This window comes from Homarus americanus, unplaced genomic scaffold (genome assembly GCF_018991925.1).
Source record: "Homarus americanus isolate GMGI-L3 unplaced genomic scaffold, GMGI_Hamer_2.0 scaffold40248, whole genome shotgun sequence".
Classification (NCBI taxonomy): domain Eukaryota; kingdom Metazoa; phylum Arthropoda; class Malacostraca; order Decapoda; family Nephropidae; genus Homarus; species Homarus americanus.
In genome coordinates, this window is record NW_024712526.1 from 5,984,731 (window position 1) to 6,012,417 (window position 27,687).

Genomic DNA, 27,687 nt, shown 5'->3' on the forward strand with positions numbered 1-27,687 from the left:
AGAATATAGTTTATGGCATATTATGTTAACCTCCAAGGTTGGGGAGAATCTTGTGCTTCTTACTTTACATGTTGCAATTATGTTATTAGTTTTTTAATTTAATTTGGGATTTTATTGTTGACTGAATTTCTTATAGAAGTTTTTTCCAATATGTTGACCAAACGGTGATATTGAAATAGATATACAATATGTCACAGCATACAGTTCTTCAACAAGTGGCCTGTGATATCCCTCCACCTTTACAGTATCCAATGGGTTCTGATTTGTTTCCTGTCTTGTCATGCTGGCTGCTTAACTATTGAATCAGGATTGACTCTGTGCTTTGAAAGCCAGTGAGGCTTTGGGTTTATGAGGGTAAACCCTACTTGAAAGCTGTACCTTCATCTTTTCACACTTCTTAGGCAGTATGGTGCTCCTGATGGATCATCCAAGGAGGTAAATGCTTTCTAAATTGGTGCAAGTCTCACCTACTCATGTACGGGTTACACCGCTTTAGGCATATTATATTCATTCCTGGAAAAAAGAAGTACAGTACGTGTACTGCAAGAAAAAGCTATACAGCTCCTCCCCGACTTACGACCTACTTGACTTACGACCACCCGCACTTACGATCTGCCTCAGTCGTTCAGTCGTACCAACATTTTGTCAAATTACGTATTTTCGAGTCCCAATGTCAGTACAGACAAAATTTTCGTTTGTAATTCACTTTAAAATGGCTGGCAAGCTTAAAAGTGAGAGTTTTGTGGTGCTGAGAAGAAAAAGAGACCAATTTTAGATTTTCAATGTATTATTTAAGCACTTTCGTCTTTCGACCATTTCGACTTACGACTTGGATTTAGGTCCCTAACCCCGTCGTAAGTCGGGGAGCAGTTGCATAAGAAGTCATTAAAACATGCTTGCAGTAGAGATGCATTTGTGATAGTGCTATTTATTACTTATGAGTGTTATGCAATACTGTATAGTACAGTCCCCGACTTACGACGGGGTTAGGGACTGACGACCAGGTCGTAAGTCGAAAATGAGAAAATAATACATAGAAAGTCTAGAATGGGTGTCTCTTTTTCTCCTCAGCACCACAAAAACTCTCATTTTTATGCTTGCCATCCACTTTAAAGGGAATTACAAACTAAAATTTTGTCAGTACACAGCGCAATCACTATCGTCGGGACTCAAAAATACCCAATTTGAAAAATATTATATACTACTGCAGCGGTCGTATGTCTGGGTGGTCGTAAGTCGAGGAGTACCTGCTACTGTACTTTATAAAAAATTTTTAGATGTCGTAATTGCAGAATAATGATACTGTACACTTGATAAATGTATTAAAACATTTTAAATATATATTTTTAATGAAAATGGACATAAATAATTACAATTAAACAATAAGTTTAGGTTTCAGCTTGTATAGGAAATGGTTACTAAGTTACCCATCCACCCCCTGGTGTATTTTGATGGAAGATACTGTATACATTACATGTATTTTAATATTTTTATTTGTTTTTAGATAATGTATCCAGCTATTTTTTCTTTAAGCCTAAGAAAAGTCTACAAGATAAGAACAACCTTCTTGTGTTAGAAAAAAAGTCCTGTGCCCAAATACATTATCCTTAGTAGCTGCAGTATGATGTATGTTACATGATGACTGAAATTACAGTACTTAAAAAAAACATTTGTTCTAGATGGTTTTCACAAAGTGGTGTCAGCGGATTCAGGAGGACTGCGGGTGGAAAGAGACGATATGGAATTTGCACACCCACATTTCCTCCGTGGCCAGGAGGCTCTCATAGAAAACATCAAGAGGAAGGTATTGACTGACTTAGAGATGACCTGATCTCCATTTAATTAATATTAATTGTAATTTTGATGTAAAGGTTTTTAACATTTGAAGTGCTTGAATGGCAAGCAGCCTGCCTCTTTTAAAAGCTTGAAATAAAGAGAGCAGTTGCTCATGGTAATTATTGCACATGAAGATAGATGAAGTGTTAGTGATGGAAACTGTTAATTATTTAATTTCATTGAATATAGAAAAAGTGCTTTTATTTTTAGCTAATATGTTAAGCACTTGCACAATATTTCTTAGTCTAGCAGGATATAGAAGTTACCAGTAAAAACTGTGTACAGTATTCATCATCACCACTCTTTCCTTTGTATCCATGGGCTACTTTATCATCTTGGTTTTACATTAGATTTTAATGATATAATATCATGGTGTAAATATGTTTTGCAGTACTGCTATCTTGTTCTGTTTATTCATATAAAATTTAGAGATTGATTTATTAAGGATGTTTTTTAAGGATATAATGGAGAGTAATGCTTCTCATTCTTCTCTATTGTGTTTTTAAGGACATAATGGAGAAAAATGCTTCTCATTCCTCTTCATTGTTAACATGAAAGTTGTTCTGAGATGCATATGGGAATTAAAACTTAAGCTGCGTCAGCCAGTGCTGTGAATACTAGTCTCGACCGACTGTCCGGCTGACACTTTAGGAGTTCTCTTTGCCCGTGCTGACGCAGCTGTTGACCAAATTTTGGTCAATTTTTTTAGTTTGACTTGGTGGACAAGCTTTAAATTCTTAAAATAGAAAAGTTAATAATGCTTGCACAGTGTGTAAATAATATTTTCATAATTATGTACCACATATCTATTGTCCATGCTTGCATGAGTTAGTCATTATTACCAGTTGACCACTCTCCAGGCTGCATGATCTCTTCCAACAGCTCTAGTCAGATGCATATCCTTGAGATCATTTCTTACAACCTCTCCTCAAAACATTCAAACTCGCGCACCTCTTGACCTAGTTGATGTCCTCAGTTTTGTCCATGTGCCTGGGTCATCTCAGTCTTCCTCTGTGCAAAACCTTGTCAATACTCTCAATACCCAGTTGCCCTCTTAGCTCTGAATAGGGTTTTTTCTCTCATATTCATATTATACATCCATCTCACCATTCTCATTTGACTTTGATCAAGCCTTTATATATCATCTTCTTTAAGTTCTCTACCATACAACATAACATTTCTTACACCAGCTACGTACAGCTTATCAGTAAAGAGAAGGTCCACTTACCATCAATAAAAGCAACAGTTCTCTAAACTACTTCCAACCACTTCTGTTTCTTGCAACTAAAGCATCATCACCACCTGTAATGATCATGTCACCTTGGTGGCAAAAATCAACACATTTGAGGGATATTTTCCCATTGCTGATCTTTTCCAGTCGTACTAAGGCCACCTGATTACTTGCACATACTGTACAGCATGACTAATGTCAGCAACATCCAGCACTCTGCCATTTACTAACTGCACCCCTTGTGTACACACTGGCCATTTTTCAATTTCAACAGTAGGTTCATCACTCATGATACTAATATTTACTTTTGTTTTTGTTACATTCACTCTCAAATCCTTTTACTCTATTCCTTCCATCCATTTTTTTAAACTTCTCCATTATCTTCATTACTGTTTGCTATCAACACTAAAAGTCACAAACACTATAGGTTCAAGATAGTACCTCTAATATCTTGATAAACAGAAGGGGCCTCAAGACAGACCCTTGATGGGTCCCTGTTTTTACCTCAAATTCCTCACTTTCCTTGCCATTTACCCTCACACAGGATCTCATGCTAGACACACCTTGAGCCCTCATTTTCTCAATGCTCACTGCACTACTTCACATGGTGCAGTATCAAATGCCTTCTCAAAATCTACAAATACAACAAAGTTTTCCTTCCTTTCCTAGATATTTTTTGTACTGTAATTCAATCAATCAGAGTACAGGTGCTCCCCGACTTATGACGGGGTTAGGGACCCAAATCCAGGTCGTAAGTCGGAATGGTCGAAAGTCCGACATAGATAAAAAAAGAAGAAAAAAAATCTACAATGAAATACAGTACAGTAAAAGTAATAAATAATGAGGAATGGATACAGTGTGACTGAGCACTTACCTTTAATGTAGTCAGCTGAATGCACACAGGGCTCCCATAATTTTCTAATTATACATGGAGACTACATTAACTGGAAGAAGCAGAGGAGGAGACAGGGCTGGGTGGGTCATCAATGTCGCTTTCTGCAGACAGGTTTATGTGCTGTGGAAACTTGCTGGTTGAAGGTATTGGATCATCTTTGAGGGAGTGAAGAGGCAGCACTGGTGGGGCGTGAGGAGACAGCACTGGGGGACTTCTTAAAATAGATGTCCAATTTAGACTGCACAGTTTGCTTTTTCTTTTCATTATAAATTTCTCTGTAGCAAGCAAGTGAATCCTGGATCATTCTGTCAACTTTGGCATAATGCTCATAATTTTGATCCATGCCATCAAACATTTGCATTCCTTTATTAATTGTAGCAAATGCCTCTGCCATTTGCTTCACTGAAAACTTTTTGGGGGGTGCAGGTCCTTCTTCTACATTTAGACTGGCTTCACCCTCTGTATCTTTGTGTGCTTCCAGTTCGATAAGATCTTCGTTACTGAGCTCTTGTGCTACACTTTCAACCAACTGTTCAACGTCTTCATTATCAATTTCTAACTGAAGCTGTTTACCTAACTCCACTATCTTGTTACTAATATCCGAAATAACTTCATTATCATTAAATCCTCTAAAACTGTTCACACATCTTTTCAGGATTTTCTTCCATATTCCATTCATGCAATGTTTTGTAACCTGATCCCATGCTGCACTAATGTTTTTCATACATGACAAAACGTTGTACTCCTTCCAAAACTCTCTGAGCGTTTTCTCACCTTCAGCAGCAGCAACAGTCTGAGTGAAGGTCGTACGTAAATAATACGCTTTAAAGGCAGCAATAGCACCTTGATCCATGGGTTGGATGACAGAGGTAGTGTTAGGTGGAAGGTAGACTACCTTAACATCAGGGTGCTTGTCGTCCAGGTGTGGTGGGTGTCCTGGAGCATTATCCAAAATCAGCAAAATCTTGAATGGAATCCGTTGTTGCAGACAATACTCCTTGGCTCGAGGAATGAAACAATTCATGAACCAATCCTCAAACAGTACAATGGTCATCCAGGCTTTCTTGTTACTGCGATAAAACACTGGCAGTGTGTGCTTGCTGACATGTTTAAAAGCCCTGGGGTTCTCGGAATGATAGATCATGAAGGGCTTTAGCTTGAAACCAGCAACATTCCCCCCTAACAGAAGTGTAATTCTGTCCTTGAATCCTGGCATTGTTTTCGCCTCTTTGTGGATGTATGTCCACTCAGGCATGCGCTTCCACAATAATCCAGTCTCATCCACATTGAATATTTGCTCAGGCAAATAATTCCCTTCCACAATCACATCATTTAACTCCTCCTTAAAAGCTTCGGCAGCACCAACATCAGCACTAGCTGCCTCTACACTCGCCTTAACATTGTGTAGACTGTAGCGTTTTTTAAATCTATTAAACCACCCATGACTTGCTGTAAAGGTTTGCTCACATTCATCTCCTGCCTGCTCCTTCAGGCTTTGGAACAGGCTTCTTGCTTTAGCCTGTGAGGTTAGAATGCTTAAGGGTACATGCTTCTGTATCTGGTCTTCTATCCATATCACCAATAATTTTTCCATATCGTGAATAGGACCTTGTCTTTTCTTCGAAATTATAGTTCCCTTTATAGGTGTTGTTCCTTTCTCTACATCGCGAATACGTTCCTTGTCCTTCAGAATAGTGGATATGGTCGAGTGCGAGAAACCTAGGTCACGTGAGATTGTTGCTACAGGTTTTCCATTCTCATATTGCATTATTATCTTCATTTTCATCTCAAAAGTAATTGCCTGTCTCCTTTTCTTTGGATTACCACCAGCACTCTCACTTGTACGCTTTCCAGTCATTATAAAGTCAATTAAATACGATAATATCGTAAGTTCACAGCGCGATCAGCATAGGATACGATAGCCAAACACCAACTAAGCGCTGTACTGAGTGAGTGTCACCAAGCGGTGACCCAAGCCACGCCACGCTCTCGCTCAGGACAGAAACGTTTCGGTATAGAAAATGCGCGCGTCATTTGAAAATATTTTTGGTCAGAACTGCGGCGGTCGTATGTCCCTACGGTCGTAAGGTCAGAGCAGGTCATAAGTGCGGATTGACGTAAGTTGAGTCAGTCATAAGTCGGGGACTACCTGTATTGTCATAATATCTGAGGGTTGGCAACCACAGTCCTTCACTCCAAATGTTTTTGGGCTGTTTTTATCAATTCAAGTCTGCACTTATAATATGAGTGAGCATAAAAAAGGAAGAGGTGATATAAGGACAATCCAGTACCCTGAAAAAGAACTGCACAAGTGAGCATATGGAGAACATGACACTGGTATAACTGTACAGTATTGTAACTTATATGCTGATATGGTAATGTCTTAGCAAGCAAGAATGGTCACTGCTGCCAAATTGCTTATAAGCACTTTCCTGGAATTGACACTTGTTCTTCATAAATTTTAATAAGTATAAACTTTTCAGTATGTTTATTCATAAAACTCCACTCTTTTTTACGATAAGAAATACTGTTTAGTAATTCTGCAGAGAATTTATCGGAGCTGCTAAATATTCAGAATATGATGCCAGAAGTAACATGAAACTGTGTGTCTACTGTATGTTGATTATAATAGATTTTGGTATTGAATTACTATACAGGTAACCTTATATTGACAGTTTTATGATACTGGTATGAAATCTGATTCCAGAGGAGTTGCAGGACATAGGATTTTTTTTATCGAGAAAAGGAGGTTTATCTCTCGGGATTTGTTTTGCATAATATTGTAAACATTGTGCAAGCATTATTAATAAAAAAAATTGCTGGAACTATTAGATTTATGTAAAATTATATCAAAGTCATTTTCCACCAGATTGTTCGAGAAACATTGGTAATGGACTTGTCCTTGTGTGTAGGTTTCCCATTTGCATCTCTTGCAGCAACAACGGAGACTTGCAAGCGATGGCGTCGATTTTTCCCAGATACCCACCAGCCGCACGATGATCATAGAAGAGAACAAGAGTGTGAGCAAGCTGTTGAATGAGGTGCGGGATATGAAACGTGACCACGAGTCTATGAGCACCAAACTTCTCGGTCTTAAACGTGAAAATGAGGCCCTTTGGAGAGAATATGCCAGCATGAGACAAAAGTTCTCCAAGCAACAACAGATTATTGAGAAGGTGAGTTCTGAGTATAATTTTTATGTTAATGGATTGATGTTTTAAAACACTTAAAAAATAAATGGTTTTGGAAAGTCCCAACTACTGCAGTGGCTGCATTGCTTTATGTATTTTTCCCGTACTGTTTAGTTGGTGGTTCTGGGTATCTTTGTAACTTAAATGTCCTACGAACACAACACCATCTAGAGTTACTTTTGTTTTAATATAAAAATGGGGAGCAGGACCTCAAGGACAGATGTTATATGCTGATTGTTGGCGATTGAGTAAAAATTAAAAGCTGTTATTGTTCTGGGCCATTTATTTTTTTTATTTATATTCTTTACTTACCGTTCAATTTGATAAAGATGCCATAAGTTATACCTTGATTAAAGTTCTTGAAATGATTACCTGGTACTCTGCTCTGTGCAGCATTATGATTCGTTGACACTGGCAGAATTGTTGTACAGTAAAGCCTCGAATAACGACGTTAATGTGTCCTCCAATATTGCAGTGTAAGGTGAATCGTCTTATCGCGAATCATTAATTACCATTAAAATAAAGCAACAATATTGAGATGTGTTCCCAAGTGTGACCTTTTCATATCCCTTGTGTGGCTTTTTACCCTCTTTTCCCCCAAAACAATACAATTAATGAAAATTGCAAACTATATTCTTTGAATAATGTTTCTGAATGCACCTTACACAATATAAATGAATAATAATATGGTCACACAAGAGGAGATGGGACGCCATTGTTTTTGTTTGTGTTTACGTCCGGGACGATAGTTCTACACAAGAAAATTAAGAAAATAAGACCCTGGTTGTTGTTGTAGTAAAATTAATGTAAAAAATATGTATGTTTTAATTAATATTATTTAATGTACAGTAGAAATAACCACTGATATTAAAGAAAAAGTGAGACTGCTGGTGGAACGGCGGTGTATACAGTACGTGCGCACTCAAGGAAACATATTCATTTATCTTAAGAATACAGGGGTCCCTCGATTAATAACGGTCCAATTAACAAAATTTCGGTTAGCGAATTAGCTCACATAAGAATTTTCAATTCCATTAACGAACAAATCTTCGATTAGCGAAAGCCTTACGAGAAACGCGCTTTCTTGTGCGCATCAGCTGATTGGCTAGTCCGCCAATACAGTAATTGGTTCTATGTTTACATTCGTTTCCAGTGGAGTAAATATCAAGAAAGTTGTGCTCTTGAATATTTTTGTATTTTTTATATTAAAATTATTGGTCATTCTAATTTAGTTAACATATTGATAATATATACAGTACAGGGAACAGTTTTTGTGTGCCCTTCAGCTGATCGAATCACCCACCAACGCTTCTCAGTTTATCTTTGTTTACGATGGAGTGAACATCCAGTTTGTTGGTCTCTTGAATATTTTTTGCATTTTTACATTAAAATTATTGGTCATTCTGAAATTTAGTTCACATATTGATTATATACAGTGCAGAAATTATTATGAAACATGAAGAAGGCATTAGAACCAATGCTCTCTACGATCAGCTGTTTGATATGTAAACAAAGCTGCCGGTAATACGACATACACACCTCAAAGTAAGTTAAAATATAGTTTTTCATTGTTTTTTTTATTTATTATTATACAGTATATTATACAGTATAGTACTTTATTTAGTTTATATTTAATGTTTTGTTAATTCTATTACCGGTATACAGTACTTTGTATGTACTTTCTCTGTGAGTTGGAACCAATTACCCAATATCCCATTGAAATAATAGATTCAGTTAACAAAATTTTCGGGTAATGAACGACTCTGTGGAACCAATTGTGTTCATTAATCGAGGGACCACCGTATGTACAAAAGATTCATTATTGTTTATTAATGAATATGTATTTGATTGAATTAACGTTTATATATGTGAAATGAACAATGCAATTCTTTAATAATACAGTACGTAGAATATTAAAATACACACGAGGAGACAAGACGGCATTGTTTTCGTTAGTGACGATGGCTCTACATAAGAAACTGAAGAAAATAAAACCCTGGTTGTAGCTGTAGTGAACTTAATTTAAAAAAAAATAATACCTTTATGTGTTATTTAATGTTAATAAATGGAACACTAGAAGTAGCTAATCATTAATGGTAAAGAAATAAAGCGAGACGATTGGGAACGCCAACAAGTGGAACAAGCTTAGCAACTTTGTAGTACGCGCTGGAATGCTGGAAAGTTTTAAAAGGAGGCTAGATAGATTCATGGATGATGGAGAGTGGTAGTAACTCTCGACAGGAGCTGCCATGCACAGGCCAACAGGCTCCTTATTTTCTATGTTTCTTATGTTCTTATGTATGAACAGTAAGTGAGTACATGTGAAAACATATCGTCATTTCTCTACCTATGAATATGAAAGCAACACTTATTTACTGTTCATATATGTTTTAAATAATATTTATGAATGTAAAACAAAAATTCTACTCACCAATGGTGGTAAAGTCTAAAACATGAGGACAGCCAATGAATATTGTGCGAGTTTTTACTCAGATGACGAAGGCATCAGGTTCAACTCTGGCTGAAGCTGTAGCTTTCCATAAAGCTGTTGCTGCAACTGTTACTGAACCTGAAAAGTTGATGTTGAAGCTGCTTATGATGCAGAATTTGATGGTGTAGCTGAAGTTGATGGCTTGGGCCTTCGAATAATAAAGCTGTTGAAAGAACCTTGCACAGCTGCTTTCTTTTCTCATTATACATCCTTATGTAGAGGTCATTTGCGTTTATTTAAATTTTAACGCTTTGTTCTGTTAATGGATCCACTTCAGAAAATATGTTCATTGCTTGCTCCATATAATATCCACAGACCTCTCACCTTTTTCATATTGTTTTAGCACATCTAGTTTCTCTGCTAAGCTTATACACTTTCTATTAGCTAACACCACTACCTTCACTTGCTCTCTTGCTCATGTTGAATAGAGATGTAAAAATGCTGTAAGAAACCTGAGAAAGTTTTTCTCCTGTTCCTGTTCCAGATGGGTGAAAACAAAAGGCTCGCCAAGCTCTGACTGTTGTTTACCACTTATTAGTCAGGTAGCATCTTTGTGCAAGGCGTCTTCATTTTATTTTACAGTATTTTGTTTTATTATGCATATTGGATTTAGTTATTATTTATATGAAAATGTAATTTTATTGTATTTTTTATTATATTTTGGTCGTAAATACGAATGAAATAAAGACAAATTGAATTGGGTCCTAAATTAACGAGGGTCTTTAATATGAAAAGTTGTTGGTCGAACCGTTGTTATTGGAGGCTTTATTGTACAGTGACCCCTTGTTTAACGAAATTTCGGTTAACGAACTGCCTTCCATAAGGATCTTCAATTCGGTTAACGAATTTCTTACGAACCGACCTCAACATGTTTTCGCTTGCACTGACCGGGCAACCAGCTTTAGTATCAGTCCGCCAATACATTAATCGGTTCTAGGGCTTAAATTCCTTACTATTTTAGTAAATATCAAGAAGTTTATACTATTCAATAATTTTAAAAGTTTAATATTCAATTTTTTAGTCATTTTAACAATTATTGAACATAATTGAAGGTAAAGTGACTAGTTTAATGCGCGGCATCCAGCCTCTTAACACAGCAAACAGGCGTTAGTCTCTCTCTGTTTTCACTGGAGGTAACATCTTGCTTGAGACTCTCTTCAACTAAACGCTTTTTTTCTGTGTTTCCAAGCAAATTATTGGTCATTTTGAAATATATTTTACATATTGACAATATATAATGCAGTGCAGTGTTGATTTAAAGAAAGTAATCTTGAAATACACCAAGAGAACTAAAATTTTATGGGTGAAATGGTGCCATGGGGTGATTTCTCTTCCACCCCAATGCCTTCTCTTCTTCCTTCTCCTCCACCCCTATTCTAATTCCCATCATCATCATCATCATCCAGGAGCCTTCTACATACACACCTCAAAGTAAGTGAACTTTTCTACCATTTTTGTTGAATTTAGGCAATTTTCGGTGAGCTGGAACCAATTACCCAAAAACCCATTGAAACAATGGTTTCGGTTAACGAACTTTTCGGTTAACGAACGACCTTCTGGAACGGATTGAGTTCGTTAACCGAGGGGTCACTGTAATTGCTTTTGTTTTATGTTGGAACCATGAAGGTAAGTACAGGTACTGTAGTATATAGAAATTTGAGTTGTCTAGTTTAAAATAGTTTTATTATTCTATTTAGTATCTATTTATTTATTTTATTTATTTTCAGCTCATCCACTTCCTCATTGCCATGGTGAAGAGTCCCTCTAAGACTCTGGTTCCAAAGAGAAAATTTGGTCACTTGGCTTTGGAAGGTGGAGAGGAGAACTCGTCTTCATCCACCAAGATCAACCCTCTCCCACAGTTCTCTCAGGGAACGCCCATTGATGTGAGTTTCTCTCAGGTAAATCAGTCATATTTATGTTGAAATAACAATAAATCTAAAATTATAAATCTTAAGATATATAAGAACATTTATCATATAACAATGAACATACTACTAACATTGTTAACATTTTAGTAGGGTAAAACCAGGTAGTTTTATTGTAGCACGTCTTTTATACATTTTTTTTTCAGTTGCACATAATGATCTTAAAAGTCTTTCATATGTAGATCTTGGTGTATTATCTTTTAGACTTGGGTCATTGCATTTTGGATCTTGTATATATGGATAGAATGGTGAGGGAGATGAAGGCTAGGGAGATTTGGGTAGTAGCTGCAGGGGACTGGTTAATAGGATATATATGCAGCACAGTATCGCTGGTAAACAATGCCTCTAACAGAGAGTGAACAGGAATTGCAAAGGGTTGTGAAACTTTAATTTTCTGCTCTAGATCTATTACTTTGTTTACAAGCATGTCCTGCACTCTTACTATCATGTGGGCACTTTCCAGTCATTTTGCAACACAATTAAGAGCAAAACCCTAGTCATCCGTAACCCAGAGAGTGTCCGCTGCTCTAAATGTTTCACTCCTCTTCTTTGCACATGCCTCATCGTTTGAGGTTATCATTGCAGGGAGGAGGGAAGGGTGGTTTATATTTGTTGAGACTGGTTGTTCATGTCTGAGGGTTAAATAATCTCCTAGTTAATCATGTTACAATACTGTACATTAAAAGAGCTACCTGGTTTTGGACTCTACCAGAAAAAGGGGTTTTGTGATCAAAACTCCATGAGGTAGATAACTTGTACAAAGTTTAGAGCAATTTTGTATGTATATATATGAAAATAATTGGTGGATGTGTGTATTAACATGGAACTATTATTAGAAAGTTACAAATGAATTCCCTTTTTAGTTTTTAAGTAAAAATTTTTGCAAAGAGTTCACATTGAGAATTGATAATACAGCTCATCCCCGACTTACGACGAGGTTAGGGACCCAAATCCAGGTCGTAAGTCAAAATGGTCTTAAGTCGAAAATGCTTAAATAATACGTGGAAAATCTAAAATGGGTGTCTCTTTTTCTTCTCAGCAGCACAAAACTCTCACTTTTAAGCTTGCCAGCCATTTTAAAGTGAATTACAAACGGAAATTTTGTCAGTACACAGTGCAATCACTGACGTTGGGACTCGAAAATACGTAATTTGACAAAATTTTGGTACGACTGAGGCAGTCTTATGTCCGGGTGGTCATAAGTCGGGGAGGAGCTGTAGTTGTTTTAGAGAGATCAGACTGACAGACATTAGTAGTATGAATAAAGTATTTAACTAAGTGAATTCTTTTCCAAAATACCCAAACATTTTAGCTTGTGGGAGACTGTGAAGGTGGGGCACAGATCCAGGAAGTGACAGATCTCGTAGATGCTGATGATCCCAACATCTTTTTACCCGATGATGATAACCCAATAAAAGACACATTTTATGGCATGGCTGCAAAGTTACCTGAAGTTGACAAGGTGTAAGTATATAGAGAGGATTCTGTCAGTATTAGATAGATTTAGCGGTACCATAGTTGCTTTTCACCTTTAGATTCAGTAATTACTTACATTGTTGCAACTTTTCAGCCAGTCCAGTTGCTTTACAGTATATCAGTTACGTATACAAGTGGGATGTGTGACAGGTGATCTGGTAACACTGTATGCGAAAGAGTTGACAGATATACTTTAATGACTAGTTATTTGTTGCCTAACGATACATTTCTTGCATATAACTTAATTAGTATCAATGTGTAAAATGTGGAAAAAATAATAATATTGAGAAATATATGACATTGCTGCAAGATGATTCATAATTGGGAACCAGATGTATATGGTTATTTGTACTGCTGATGCCAACGAGTGATAAGCTTATAACCTTGTGATCTGTATAAATGTGAAAAATTACCTCATACTGTGCCCTTACTCTCTTCACACCTGTAATATGCTGTACCTACAACTGTATAAAATAACAATGTCATATTTCTCAATAACATTGTTTTCCCACATTTTACACATTGATACTAATGAAGTTATATACAAGAATTGTATTCTTAAGCAAACTCTGATCATAAATCTTAAATAACAAGCCATTTAAAGAATGTGTTAACTTCCCCAAACAGTGTTACCAGATCTCTTGCCTCATATCATGCAGGTTGGCTCAGGACGAACTTCTGCTGTTGACTGTACATTGCAACAAAAATTTGGGGCTAACTTCCTGTTACTTTCACTGGATCCATGGAATTGAATATGTCTCAGTGCTTTTATCCAATTTACTCAATTGAATCAATTAAAGAGCTTTGATATATACCTCATCCTTCAAACATTGTAGTCACAGTTCATCTTATCTTCCTTATCCTCAAAATAATACTGGTACATCATTTTGCTCTTGATTTTATTGCTAGTTGTTGTGCAGATGATCACACTCAAGTCTGTGTCAAAAGTAAGCTGAACGTTATAGGTCAAATCAGGCAATAGGCATATCATGAACTGTGATGATTTTGTTGACACCTACCTTACCATTTTTGTGCTCTGTTGGTTACACATGCAGCCTTCCCTCTCCACACGTGATACACCTGCTGCCTTAACCTCTACAATAGTGATATGCTTATAACCTGTGACCTGTATAAATGTGAAAAAGTACCTCATACTGCGCCCTTACTTTCTTCACACCTGTAATATGCTGTCCATACAACTTTATTCTCGCCACATGTACAAACAGGACAGTTCACAGGGTGCTCTGATGTTTGTTCTTGGCTCACATAGAATTTAGCTGCTGTTTTTATTAACTGGCCGAGCATTGGTTGTGTGGGTGGAGTTTACATGTTACTGAATATTTTATTGTACTACAGTATATATACCCCCTGTATATATTTATATTCTGATTGGAATACAGTATTGAATTTTGCCTAATTAATTAATCTTCTAATTTATTTTTATTACAAAATTAATCCTAACATTGTATTTTATAGCATGAGGACCCCTGCAGGAGAATCCAGTAATAACATAATGGAACCAGAGACCGTACTCACTGTCAATGGTGAAATATTTCAGTTCCCGGAAATAAGTATCCAAGAACAACCTATCCTTGGTGAGTGACTTGTTTATTTTTTGCTCAGTTGTGGGCATTGTAGGAAGGAGAATGTGTGCCATTGTAATTCAAGGTTAGTAAACAGGAATGTAAATGAAATAACCAAGAAAATTTTATTGCTCTTGAACATTAGTGTATATCACCACTCTACGAGGCAGACTGACTGTGTTGGAGTAGGTACACTTGCTTGACATGAGCACCCAGTGATGACTGAACTCCAGGCAAAGGCTGTTGCTTCCCCTCCTCCCAATTGTATAAGTAAAAATGGTAGATAATTCTGCAGTTGATGAGGGTTGGCTGTATAGTTGCTTCTTATATCTTATAGTACATTCTTTTAATCATGTGCAAATATTAACATATTTTCAAAATCTTTTTCTTGCAAATTATTTCAGGTTTTTTGTCATTGTCATTACTCGGGTTTTAAAGTTAAAGCATATTGGGGACCTTTGCACCTTGTATCTTTCAGTAGTTTCAGATTTTGCCACTGTGGAGTCACTCAAAAAACTGGACTACCTATTATCTTTACAATTTAAACAAGTTAGTATTAATTTTCTCCCAAAATATCAATTTACATCAAAAGTAATCCTGGCCTTAATTACCTAAGTTTTTTGGTACTTGGGGTAAAAAATAAATTTTGTTAAAATTTCATACAAAGGTACGACTTTACGTGCTGATTAAGGATCTGGGATCACAATTTAAAAATTCGAGTAATTAGTGTTAATTAATGACCTTTGAAATAATTGAAAATATTTAAAAGGTTAATTACCATTAAAATAAAGCAACAATAATGAGATGTGTTCCCAAGTGTGACCTTTTCATATCCCTTGTGTGGCTTTTTACCCTCTTTTCCCCCAAAACAATACAATTAATGAAAATTGCAAACTATATTCTTTGAATAATGTTTCTGAATGCACCTTACACAATATAAATGAATAATAATATGGTTACACAAGAGGAGATGGGACGCCATTGTTTTTGTTTGTGTTTACGTCCGGGACGATAGTTCTACACGAGAAAATTAAGAAAATAAGACCCTGGTTGTAGCTGTAGTAAAATTTATGTAAAAAATTAATATATATGTTTTAAGTAATGTTATTTAATGTTAATAAATGGAACAATAGAAGTAGCTAACCACTAATGGCAAAGAGAAAATAAAGAGATGGATTGGGACCGCCAGCATATACGTGCGGATTTAAGGAAACCGTGTCATTTATCTTTTCAAAAATATGTACAAAAGAATCATTATTGTTTATTACTGAATATGTATTTGATTGAATTAATCTTTATATATGCGAAATGAACAATACAATTCATTAATAATACGTAGAATATTAAAACACACAAGAGGATAAGAGACGACATTGTTGTCAGTGTTTACACCCATAATGCCAGTTATCCACCTGATACTGAAGAAAATAAGACCCTGGTTGTTGTTGTAGTAAAATTAATGTAAAAAATATCTGTTTTAATTAATGTTATTTAATGTACAGTAGAAGTAACCACTGATATTAAAGAAAAAGTGAGACTGATAGTGGAACGCCAATGTATACAGTACGTGCGCACTCAAGGAGAGTCTTATATCTTAAGAATATGTACAAAAGATTCATTAATGTTTATTACTGAATATGTATTTGATTGAATTAATGTTTATATATGTGAAATGAACAATGCAATTCATTAATAATACGTAGAATATTAAAACACACAAGAGGAGACAAGGCGGCATTGTTTTCGTGAGTGATGATGGTTCTACGTAAGAAACTGAAGAAAATAAGACCCTGGTTGTAGCTGTAGTGAACTTAATTTAAAAAAATTGAATACCTGTATGTATGTTTTAAGTAATGTTTTTTAATGTTAATAAATGGAACAATAGAAGTGGCTAACCGCTAATGGGAAAGAAATAAGGCGAGACGATTGGGAACGCCAACGTATGAACAGTAAGTGCGTACCTGTGAAAACATATCGCCATTTCTCTACCTATGAATATGAAAGCAACTCTTATTTACTGTTCATATATGTTTTAAATATATTTACGAATGTAAAACAAAAATTCTACTCACCAATGGTGGTAAAGTCTAAAACATGAGGACAGCCAATGAATATTGTGCGAGTTTTTACTCAGATGACGAAGGCATCAGGTTCAACTCTGGCTGAAGCTGTAGCTTTCCATAAAGCTGTTGCTGCAACTGTTACTGAACCTGAAGTTGATGTTGAATCTGCTTATGATGCTGAATTTGATGGTGTAGCTGAAGTTGATGGTTTAGGCCTTCGAATAATAAAGCTGTTGAAAGAACCTTGCACAGCTGCTTTCTTTTCTCATTATACGTCCTTATGTAGAGGTCATTTGCGTTTATTTAAATTTTAACGCTTTGTTCTGTTAATGGATCCACTTCAGAAAATATGCTCATTGCTTACTCCATCTAATATCCACAGACCTCTCACCTTTTTCATATTGTTTTAACACATCTAGTTTCTCTGCTAAGCTTATACACTTTCTATTAGCTAACGCCATTACCTTCACTTGCTCTCTTGCTCATGTTGAATAGGGATGCAAAAATGCTGTAAGAAACCTGAGAAAGTTTTTCTCCTGTTCCTGTTCAGATGCGTGAAAACAAAAGGCCCGCCAAGCTCCGACTGTTGTTTACCACTCATTAGCCAGGCAGCTTCTTTGCACAAGGCGCTCTTAATTTTATTTTACAGTAATTTTTTTTGTTTAATAATACATATTGGGATTTAATTATTATTTATATGAAAATGTAATTTTATTTATTTTTATTATATTTTGGTCGTAAATACGAATGAAATAAGGACGTAAATTGAATTGGGTCCTAAATTAACTTGGGTTTTAAATATGAAAAGTTGTTGGTCGAACCGTTGTTATCGGAGGCTTTACTGTAGTTCAGAAATAATTTGGCCTCATAAATGTGAAGTCACAGATAATTATAGATGACTCGGATAATGAGTACCCCTTTTACAAGGTAGATGGTAAATAACATTAATTGGTATCTAGGTGCCCAAATTAAACAAATTTCCTGGATCCATCACACATCACTGCTGGTTTGTGAAAAAAAAAAAAAAAACAGTGTCCCTCTCTGAATCCAGCCATGTTTAAATGTGTACTGTACTCTATCACAATTTTATATATGGTCATTAGTTAAAAAGCTGCTCCTTTTCAGCATCAAGTATTATAAGTCCTGGTGGAACAGACTTAGATGAGGGTACGCGCTCAAAATTTACTCATAGTACTTTACTTGATGAAGCACCCCTCAGCCCTGAGCTCCTAAATACTGTTGATCCAAGTGCTGTGACGCAGTCATTCAAGTATGACGTCAATGAAAGCCCTGTCTTAAGCTCCAGGTGATTATATTTTGCTTATGTTTCTTGAAGCATGTTTTAGGTAATTACTGTAGAGGCAAATGTTTAACTAACAACTAATGGATTATGTATTATATTATTTAGGTTTATAGATGAATGTAAAATGAATGACATAAGTCTTTGATCAACATCTAATAAGTCATAATTTGTGTAACAGTAACATTGGTCATGTAGTCTCCCCAACGTACAGATATTATTACATCATATAGTAAGACCCCTATAAGTCAGACTTCTGTAAGTCACATGAGCTTTGGCTTAAGGGAGGTTGTGTGGGGCGGCAGTTGGGAGAGGAGTCAGTTCCCACATTGTTGTTGTGACCACTTCTCCGTTGCTCACTCTGGTTTTGTATGTACAGTGGTCCCTCGGTTAACGTATTACTTTCCATAAGAATCTTCAATTCTGTTAACGAAAAAAAATTTGATTAACGAAATTCATACGTAAACATGTCAACATGTTTTGGCTTGCTCATCGGCTGGTAGATTAGTCCGCCAATACAGAAATCGGTTCTAGGGCTTACATTCGTTTCCATTGGAGTAAATATCAAGAAGGTTGTGCTATTCAATATTTTTCCAAGTTTTATATTAAAATTATTAGTCATTTTAACACTTATTTAATATAATTGCAGTACAGGGAACTAGTGTTTGGTGTGCCCATCAGCCACTTCACTCACCCACCAAGGCGTCTGTTTGTGTCTCTGTTCAGTGGAGGAAACATCTTGCTTGTGGGTCTCTTAAACACAGAGTATTTTTACGTTTTTACAGTACAATTATTGGACATTCTGAAATTTATTTAACATATTGATAATATGTAGTGCAGTGCAGTGTTGATTTAAAGGAAATAATCTTGAATTACACCTTGTGAACTTAAAATTTTATTGGTGAAATGAGGCGTCAAGCATTGGACCCCTGAAAGGTGATTTCTCCTCCATCCCCACTTCCTTCTCTTCTCCCTTCTCCTCCACCCCCACTTCTAATTCCCATCATTATCATCAACCAGGAGCCTTCTACATACACACCTCCAAGTAAGTGTACTTTACTGCATTTATTTATTTTTTACTTTGTGTGTACAGTACTTTTCGGTGAGCTGGAACCAATTACCCAATATTCCATTGAAACAATGGATTCGGTTAACAAAATTTTCAGTTAACGAACGGCCTTCTGGAACGAATTGTGTTTGTTAACCGAGGGACCACTGTACTGTATTTACTGCTTCCTTGGTGTATTATTATGGTCACTAAAGTAAGTAAAGGCAAAACAACACCACTGAGGACCACTGGAACAAAAAGGATGGTGTTCAGAACTACCATTGAAGAGAAACTGAAGATATAAGACAGAATTGATGCTGGTGTCTCCATGAACATTATCTGTAAGGAGTTTGGGCTGGTGTGAAATACTTTTTATGACACCAGACAGATTTAAGTGCATACTACATATTAGTGTAACTAAATAGAAAGTGTACTGCAATTAAATAACTGTGTGAATATACATACTGTAAGTGTAAGCAGCCCCTATCATCCTCCACCTCTTGTTTCATCTGATACAATATAGCACAATAGGTGCAGTATAAATGTGTACCATTATTACTAATATATTTTTTTATGGATTTTTCAGCAAAATAATGGTTGAAACCACCTGGGGGATTATGTATAAGTTGGAATTCAAGATAAGTCAGACAGCCTCAAGCCTCATATACTTAACCAAAAAGAAGTAAGAGGAGGATAGAGTTTGCTTACTCTTGCTTCTGGCCTCCCTGCATTATAGTCAAAAAAGGTTTAACAATTTTAGTTCAGTATAATTAATTTTTTTAAATATTTTAATGGCATCTGAGTTTGTTTATGTATTGATTTAGCTGTTGCATTTTCAGTGGAGCGAAGTCTACCATGGCACCTAGCACTTCAACCTCTTCTACATCTGCAAAGTCTCAGGTCCACAAAGTAGCACAGAAGGGTAAGATTAAAGCTGTTAAGACCGAGAAGTCTGCTCCACAATCTTCCTCTATGAGTGTTGCTGTTCCAGAAAAGAACATGCAGAAGTAAGTAAATATTTAGATCTTTTGGAATTGAGCAGAGCCTTGCCTAATGGCATTAGAGTTGTGTTGCGAGAGTGCTGAATTTTCTTCATGACCCGGTATTATCACCTTAAACTAACCCCTAAACACCCACAGTACTAAATTGACAAGCTAACACATGTTTTGTACACCATAGTTCTTTAAGAAGTTCTCTTACTTACAGTATATGGCTGATGTCAGATACAGTAATTGAGAACATTCTCAAATATTAAGAAAATAGTCTTAACTTTTTTCCATGAGATAATTGATTTGTAAATACTAAAAGCACAAATATTTGGGAGATTACTGCGTGTCTGATGATATTATCCATTATTTTCTGAGGTGATTAATTATAGGGGAAATTTTATTTTAATTCTAAAGCAGGCAAGAACTACAGACCCACTTGGAGGATATGCAGACCACCATCGATTCCCTGCAAGATCTACTTAATGCAGGCAATTTCAATGTTGAACCATCTATGCTTCTTACGGTGAGAAATCTCACACTTTATGTTGTATGTACAGTAAATTTCACTTGTGATGTTGGTTACATTTCCAATGCTAGCTTTCATCACTTGGACAAAGCCTCTGTCTAGTTTGGCACCTTGGTAGTCCTCCAGCTTTTATTAGTTTGGTCGAAATGTTCTGAAATAATTAAATTGCAGCACCAAACTTGTTTCTTGCAAATTATTAATTTAACAGAGGTGTACCAGCAATATATGGTAATTTATAGATATTTCAAGTTTGGTATGCATACCTGAAACTAATCAGGCCAGACTAGAGATAGGCAGTTTTTTTGATTCCAGGGTCTTAAATTCTTGAAAAAATCTTAATACGGTACTTGCTTTTTTCCATATTGAAAGAGAGAGTTCTGGTTTCCTAACATTTGCATAGGGACTCAAAGGTTTGATAGAACAAATAAATTGAAATCATCCAGTCACTAAATTTTCTCATACTTAGCCTGTCCATATTTTTTTATTAATGTACTTAATGTGTTTTCACTCTGGATATTAAACAGGAAATAGATTCTGTTGTATAATTTTCTTTTTTAGATAATTTATATGTAAAACCTTATACTGTACTGTATATTCTTTAATGATGTTTCTTTTGCAGCTTTTTGGATCTGATGATGGCTACTTACCAGAGCTAGATAGTTTGTCCCCTGTTGCTAATGGTAAGTAAACAATTATGTGACATTTTAAGCTCTAAGGATTTGTAGTACTGTAGTAGTAGTAGTAACATTGCAGTTTGACCTCACAAATTCATGGTAATTGGTATACCATCTTGGCTGAATTTCCAAAAGGCATGGATTTGTGGAATCATCTGGATTCTCTTCCCCCCCCCTTCCATCATTGTCTTCGTCTCTTGATACTATATCAATGCCACTCAAATCAAGCAACTCTTGAAGAACAGCACTACTATCAAGCAAACACCTTTGCTTTCGTTTGGGTGTGGAGGAGTGAGGCACTGGTCTTGAGACAAAAACACTCGAGTCGAGTTGCTAATTACACAAATATTCCATACGAAGTATTTCTTCCCTCCAGGACATTCAAAACATGCCATAAAAAATAAGAACGATCAGTTGTGCAAAAGAAAGGGATATTGGACTTGTTGTGGATGGGAAGTTGACAGATTACTTCACATCTTAACTAACAGACTAGAGAATGTGTCCACAGCTGTATTAGTGATGCTGCAATTATATTAAACCAAAATCTCAAAATCCAATATGGTTGTGTTGTCAGCCACCAAGCGAGATTTGGCACAATTTAATCTTTGTTGTCAGTCACAATGTTTAAGGACTCACAAATGTAGTGAGTTACCCAAATATATCACAGTTTAAAATGTTATAAACTTTTCCTTACGAGCCAGGTGATGCGAGGTGTAGAGTGAAGTGAAGTAAAGTTAGGTGGGAAGGTGTATGTAGATTTGCTTTTGAGGTGGCCTGGTGGTGGTGTTGGTAATTGTGTACATGCTGTTGTTGCTTTGCTATTTGTTTTTGGTGGCGGTGTCTATCATAGAAGTATGAGACTACTGATGCTTCTCCCACCACCCTAGAGCATCATCAAGGAAAAATTAGTCCTTCAATCATTGAGTAATTATATTAAAATTATTAATGTACAGTACAAGATAAATTTTAGAAAGTACTGTAGGACAGATATTTGACTTGTTGTATCCAGTAGATAAGGTTTTGTTGGATGAAAGGTTATGGAAAGACATTGTCAAGGTGACACCCTTACAGTGTGCAGTGGTCCCTTGGTTAACGAGCACAATTTGTTCCAGAAGGTTGCTCGTTAACCGAAACCATTGTTTCAATGGGTTTTGGGGTAATTGGTTCCAGCTCACCGAAAATTGCCTAAAATCAACAAAAGAGGTAGTAAAGTACACTTACTTTGAGGTGTGTATGTAGAAGGCTCCTGGATGATGATGATGATGATGATGATGGAAATTAGAATGGGGGTGGAGGAGAAGGGAGAAGAGAAGGCATTGGGGTGGAAGAGAAGTCACCCCATGGCACCATTTCACCCATAAAATTTTAGTTCTCTTGGTGTAATTCAAGATTATTTTCTTTAAATCAACACTGCACTGCTCTATATATTGTCAATGTGTAAAATAAATTTCAAATTGCCCAATAATTTGCTTGGAAACACAGAAAAAAGCATTTAGTTGAAGAGAGTCTCAAGCAAGATGTTACCTCCACTGAAAAGACACAGAGACTGACGCCTGTATGGTGTGTTGACAGGCTGTTTGACACGCAAAAAACTAGCTTCCTATACTTCAATTATGTTCAATAATTGTTAAAATGACTAAAAAAATTAATAAAAAACTTTTAAAATTATTGAATAGTACAAACTTCTTGATATTTACTAAAATAGTAAGGAATTTAAGCCCTAGAACCGATTACTGTATTGGCGGACTAATACTACAGCTGGTGGATCGCCAAATGCAAGCGAAAACATGTTAAGAATCTTATAGAAGGTAATTCGTTAATGGAAATCTCGTTATCTGAGGCGCTCGTTAACCGAGGGATCACCGTATAGTAATTACTCATTATTATGTAAATTGATATGATATGATTTGCATCAATGAGACAAAAAATACTGGACTTTCATCTTTTTTACATGTCTCCTAGCAAGATTTTTTTTTTCAAGGGTAATGGGAAGTGCTTACCGGTAGGCTTCATAGTTTTTTATTATTATTATTATTATTATTATTATTATTATTATTATTATTATTATTGTTATTATTGTTATTATTATTGTTATTATTAACAACCCTTTCCTTGTGAAGGCAATTTTTCTTTGAGTAAAGTCTTAAAAGATAATCTACAGAAGGAAAAAGATAGGACTTAATTTTGCAGAGATATCATAACTGTCTTTAGGTAGGTGCATGGATTAAATACTGTAAAGAGAAATTTATGTTTAAAATTTTTTCATTAATCTCAATTTACTTTGTACAGGCAATGAATTGTCACTTTACAATCCGAGCCTGCTAGACCTTGCCGGAGATATGGAGGAGGAGGAAGACCCACTGAGCTTCCTTAATAGTGGTAATTTTAGTTCTTCTATGGCACCCTCATCTACATCACCTGCCTCAAGTGCAGCATCTTCGAACAGCTCCACAGGTCCCACACAACCCAAACAGCTGAGACTTAGCATAAAAAAAGAGCGAGTTGAGACTGATTCTTTGGAAACGCCCAAGATTTTATCACCCGACAGGAGCCCTGTGCATCGGGGGAAAAGGCGTACTAATTAAGGGAATATAATTTTTGATTCAGAGATGAAGCATATTCATGTTTGTCATGAAATATTAAGCAACCAAGGATGTGAGTCAGTGAAATCCATTTGTTGTTTCAGTGATATTAAACGGCATATCTTTCTGTATGACAAGTAGTTTTGACATAGTTTTCCTATGTAAGTACAGGTGTATTGTAAATTGTCATGATATTTACACAAAAGATTTGGCATATAATGAAACCTTACATGGACTTTTAATATAATTTGTGAATTACAAAACTGAATTTTTACAGTGTGATTCTTTGTAAAAAAAAATTGCTTTATGTACAATTTGAAGAAATCTGATTATATCATACTACAAACACATAAAATACACTGTATATATGAGTCAGATAGAATAAAATATTGTAATTTCTCAAGAACCTTAACATTATATGTCACACAACTACCTGTGCTAATTTCATGATTGTCATATGCTTTTGCACAAAGAATTTCTTAGTCTTCAAGTATAGGATTGTGCTTACAACACCACTAAAATCAGCTAGTTTAATCTGTACTCCCAGAGTAGATTCTTGAGCAGAGATTATGTTTCTGTCATAATTAACCTTAATTATTAAAACTGTAGTACCCTGGATATTTGTAGGAATGAAATTCTTCATTTCAGTATAATTTTTTCAGTTGTACATTGTTATTTTTTAACGGTTTGCCACCATAGAATGCCCACAACTACTCAGGCAAGGAATTAGTCAGGAGTATTGCTAACTAACTATTTTTGTTGTTGTACTGTAAGTCTATTTCTAAGTTGGTTCTGGGAAGGATGACTTAGGGGATACATTACAAGAGAAAAGATTTTGTTTTTTGGCACAGAGATCAATTGGTTTGTGGAGCACACATGAATATGCAATTAAGAATTGGTTTTGGATAGATAAATGGTTGAGGAACATATATTTTCTTTTATGTTGTAATTATTCTGACAGATTTCATTATATGGTAAGTAGAAAAAACTGAAATGTGTTTGTTAAATAAATACCTCTGCTTAGGTGAAAATCTTAGTGAATGGACAGGTAGAGAGTGCATACACCTAATGCCCCTTTCTGATAGTAGAAGTGGGAGAATTCAAAATAGGTTATAGTGTTGTGGTTTGGACCTCAGTAAATATGTACAGTATTAGGATTAATATTATGAAAATGACCAAACTAGCATAAGTTGGATAATAATCATTATGAAGAGAAAAAAACCAAAGATTTTAGAGAGAATCATTTTATTTTGGGAAGTGTACAGTATATATAGTGAATGTGTAGATATAAATGATCAGGGAAATATTTGGGAAGATTCTGTGTTTGTGTGTTAGTGACAACTCTCGGCAAAAAGTGAATGAGTGGATGACGCCTTTGAGTGCAGTATATAACATTAATAGTTTAATTATTTTTTTCAGGTAAGAGGAGAGTAAGAAATTTGGGTGGAAGGTTATCTTATATTTTAATGATAATATAAAGGTTAGTGGTACAGTATATTTATGATGCTCAAGGACTAAGGATTTCAGTTAAAGTTTCCAGTCCTTGATCATATATAGTACAGTAGTGACCTGCCTATGTATTATTATCAACTGTCACCCAAACTTATGACTGTCCTATTACTCTACACGGCTTATTTTACTTGAAAAAAATTTATCGTTGTACTTTGCTCGATGATGTTTTTGCATAAGTATCACGGATATCTTATACAGTACATACCTGTTACAGTTTGACCTTGCAAATTTGTGGTAATTGGTGTCCCACCATGGCAGATTTAACAAAAGGCATGGAATTTTGGAGTAAGCATTAAAAACATTGGAAAATTTGCTCATTTGCTAAAAACACTCAATCTAATTGAATACACTAATCTTTATTGTTTCAAACTTGCACTCCAAAGTCATATTTATTGGACAGTTCTTTTAACACTTATTCCACTCTATATGAACGATGTGGTTCACAGTTAAATGATTTTGTGAGCACAAGATTAGCCTTATTTGAAAAAAAATCAAATTGCTTATGTAAAAAAATGAGAAAAAATGCTGATAAACAATAAAATTGGTACATAGCATATCATAAAATACAATAGCACATGTTTTATGTACAGTCACTCAAAAACAGTCTCTATTTGGGGAATCGATGAATTTCAGAATGAACACTGCAAATCCTGTTGTCTCAGTAGGGTTACCCAAATCCTTCATCTGGTGTGTCATATTTTTTCAACACAATTTTGTATAGATATTTTTTTTTTGAGTGACTGTACAAAAAATAGCTCCTTCCACACTCACACCATCCTCTGGGCGATGTGACACAGCTCAGCTAGGCAGTCACCCAGCTGACTCAGAGACGTGTGGCTGCTGCCGCGCTGTGCTGTGTGTATGCCATGGTGTCAGATGAGGGGAAGGGCGAGTCGACGACATAGTTACAGCAGCCTGCTGCCCCAACAGATACTGTATGTTCACTTCCCACACATACACACTAATGCTCTTCATTGTTCTGATTTTAAAAGTTTTATATTCTATTTTCTTTATTTCCAATCCACATTTGAATATTGTAATGATTTAACTTGATTTGATTTTTCTCAATCGAGCACGGACAAGCGATAAATATGGTTAACCCCCATCTCTTTTTGCACATTCTCTATTACAACAAAAATATCAAGGAAGGTTATATAATACATTACACCAGAGGAACCCTTTACATTAATGATGAAGTAGAATTTGCAAAAGGAAGTATAAGAGTGACAGATGAACACAAAAGTGAGACAATCCCATTACCTCAGCTACACTGAGAGATTAAAGTGCCTGCAATTGCCTAGCTTATACTACAAACAGGCAAGGGGGAGACCTAATTGAGGTGTATAAACATCTCGAAGGGCACTACTCCGTCGAGTGTCCTTACCTGGAGCTGGCGGACGCTCGCCCCACAAGGGGTCACAGATCAAGGTTCAAGAAGCTGTACTGTGATGGCACAGGGTGTGAGCTCTTTAAAGACCAGACTTGACAAGTACTGGAGCAGGTTCAGATACATTCAGGTGCCAGTACTTGCCAACAGTGCGTAACAGAGACGTGACCGATCGTCCTAGTGGCGAAGAGGATAAAAGTAAAAAGTACAAGGAACAGGAGTGTAAGACATTGTTGAATAAAATTTTGGCAGACAATTGATATACCTCATAATTTATGAGGAGGAAGCGTTTGTGAACCAAAGACTTGGCTGGATATATGTTACCTAGAGGTCAATGGTGGACCACACCAATCTCCACCCCTGCTATAAATAGCTGCCACTCTTCACTTTATTTAAGGCCAAGTAAGGTTAGTACTGTATAAGTATTGTTTTATGTTTGTTCTATACAGTAAACCCTTGTTATTCATGGGGGTTAGATTCCAAGGAATGGCGCAAATAGGCTAAACCACGAATAGCAACTGATACAACCTTAGTTCACTACTGTATTCCTATATCAAACAACCGACCAGCTGCAGCAGCACTCATCCCCTTTTTTTAACTTAACTAATACCCGGTAATTCAAATTTCTTTGTCAGGGTCTTTACTGACTTTTGCCTTTTACATTTCACTCCACTAGCACCGACACAAGGCACTCTTTTTCGGGGCCATTTCACACAGAAGCACTATAGTTTGAGAGCACAACACGAGATGCTGCATCACGGTTGAGCTTGAACAGAGGGAGAGTCGACACTGCAGGTGTGTGGGGTGACTCGTTGTGTTGCGAGAAAAGGTTTGCAAGCTAGCCACCATAGCTACCATCTGCTTACCGCGAATTGTGGAAATTGCGATTCGCAAACCTGCAAATGGCAAGGGTCTACTGTCTACAAATAGTAATCTATATTAATTTGTTTTCCCCAAAAGTGCACATTGAGGGGT

At 36.0% G+C, this 27,687-nt stretch overlaps 1 protein-coding gene across 5 annotated transcripts in view; it reads left to right on the top strand.

Moving 5' to 3' along the window:
* The window catches only part of LOC121861409 (heat shock factor protein-like), a 29,578-nt gene extending 3,661 nt beyond the window's left edge, over positions 1-25,917 (top strand). Inside the window, exons 3-12 of one of the 5 annotated variants that reach the window (XM_042359097.1) lie at positions 1,680-1,804; positions 6,899-7,138; positions 11,372-11,545; positions 12,885-13,036; positions 14,525-14,643; positions 17,820-18,000; positions 19,882-20,049; positions 20,446-20,554; positions 21,177-21,237; positions 23,521-25,917. In XM_042359097.1, coding sequence (XP_042215031.1) covers positions 1,680-1,804; positions 6,899-7,138; positions 11,372-11,545; positions 12,885-13,036; positions 14,525-14,643; positions 17,820-18,000; positions 19,882-20,049; positions 20,446-20,554; positions 21,177-21,237; positions 23,521-23,816 — 1,625 coding nt within the window. In that variant the 3' untranslated portion in view covers positions 23,817-25,917. The remainder of the gene's footprint in view (positions 1-1,679; positions 1,805-6,898; positions 7,139-11,371; positions 11,546-12,884; positions 13,037-14,524; positions 14,644-17,819; positions 18,001-19,881; positions 20,050-20,445; positions 20,555-21,176; positions 21,238-23,520) is intronic. The other 4 variants (XM_042359107.1, XM_042359116.1, XM_042359124.1 and 1 more) reach the window with 4 other exon arrangements.
* The last annotated feature ends 1,770 nt before the right edge of the window (positions 25,918-27,687 follow it).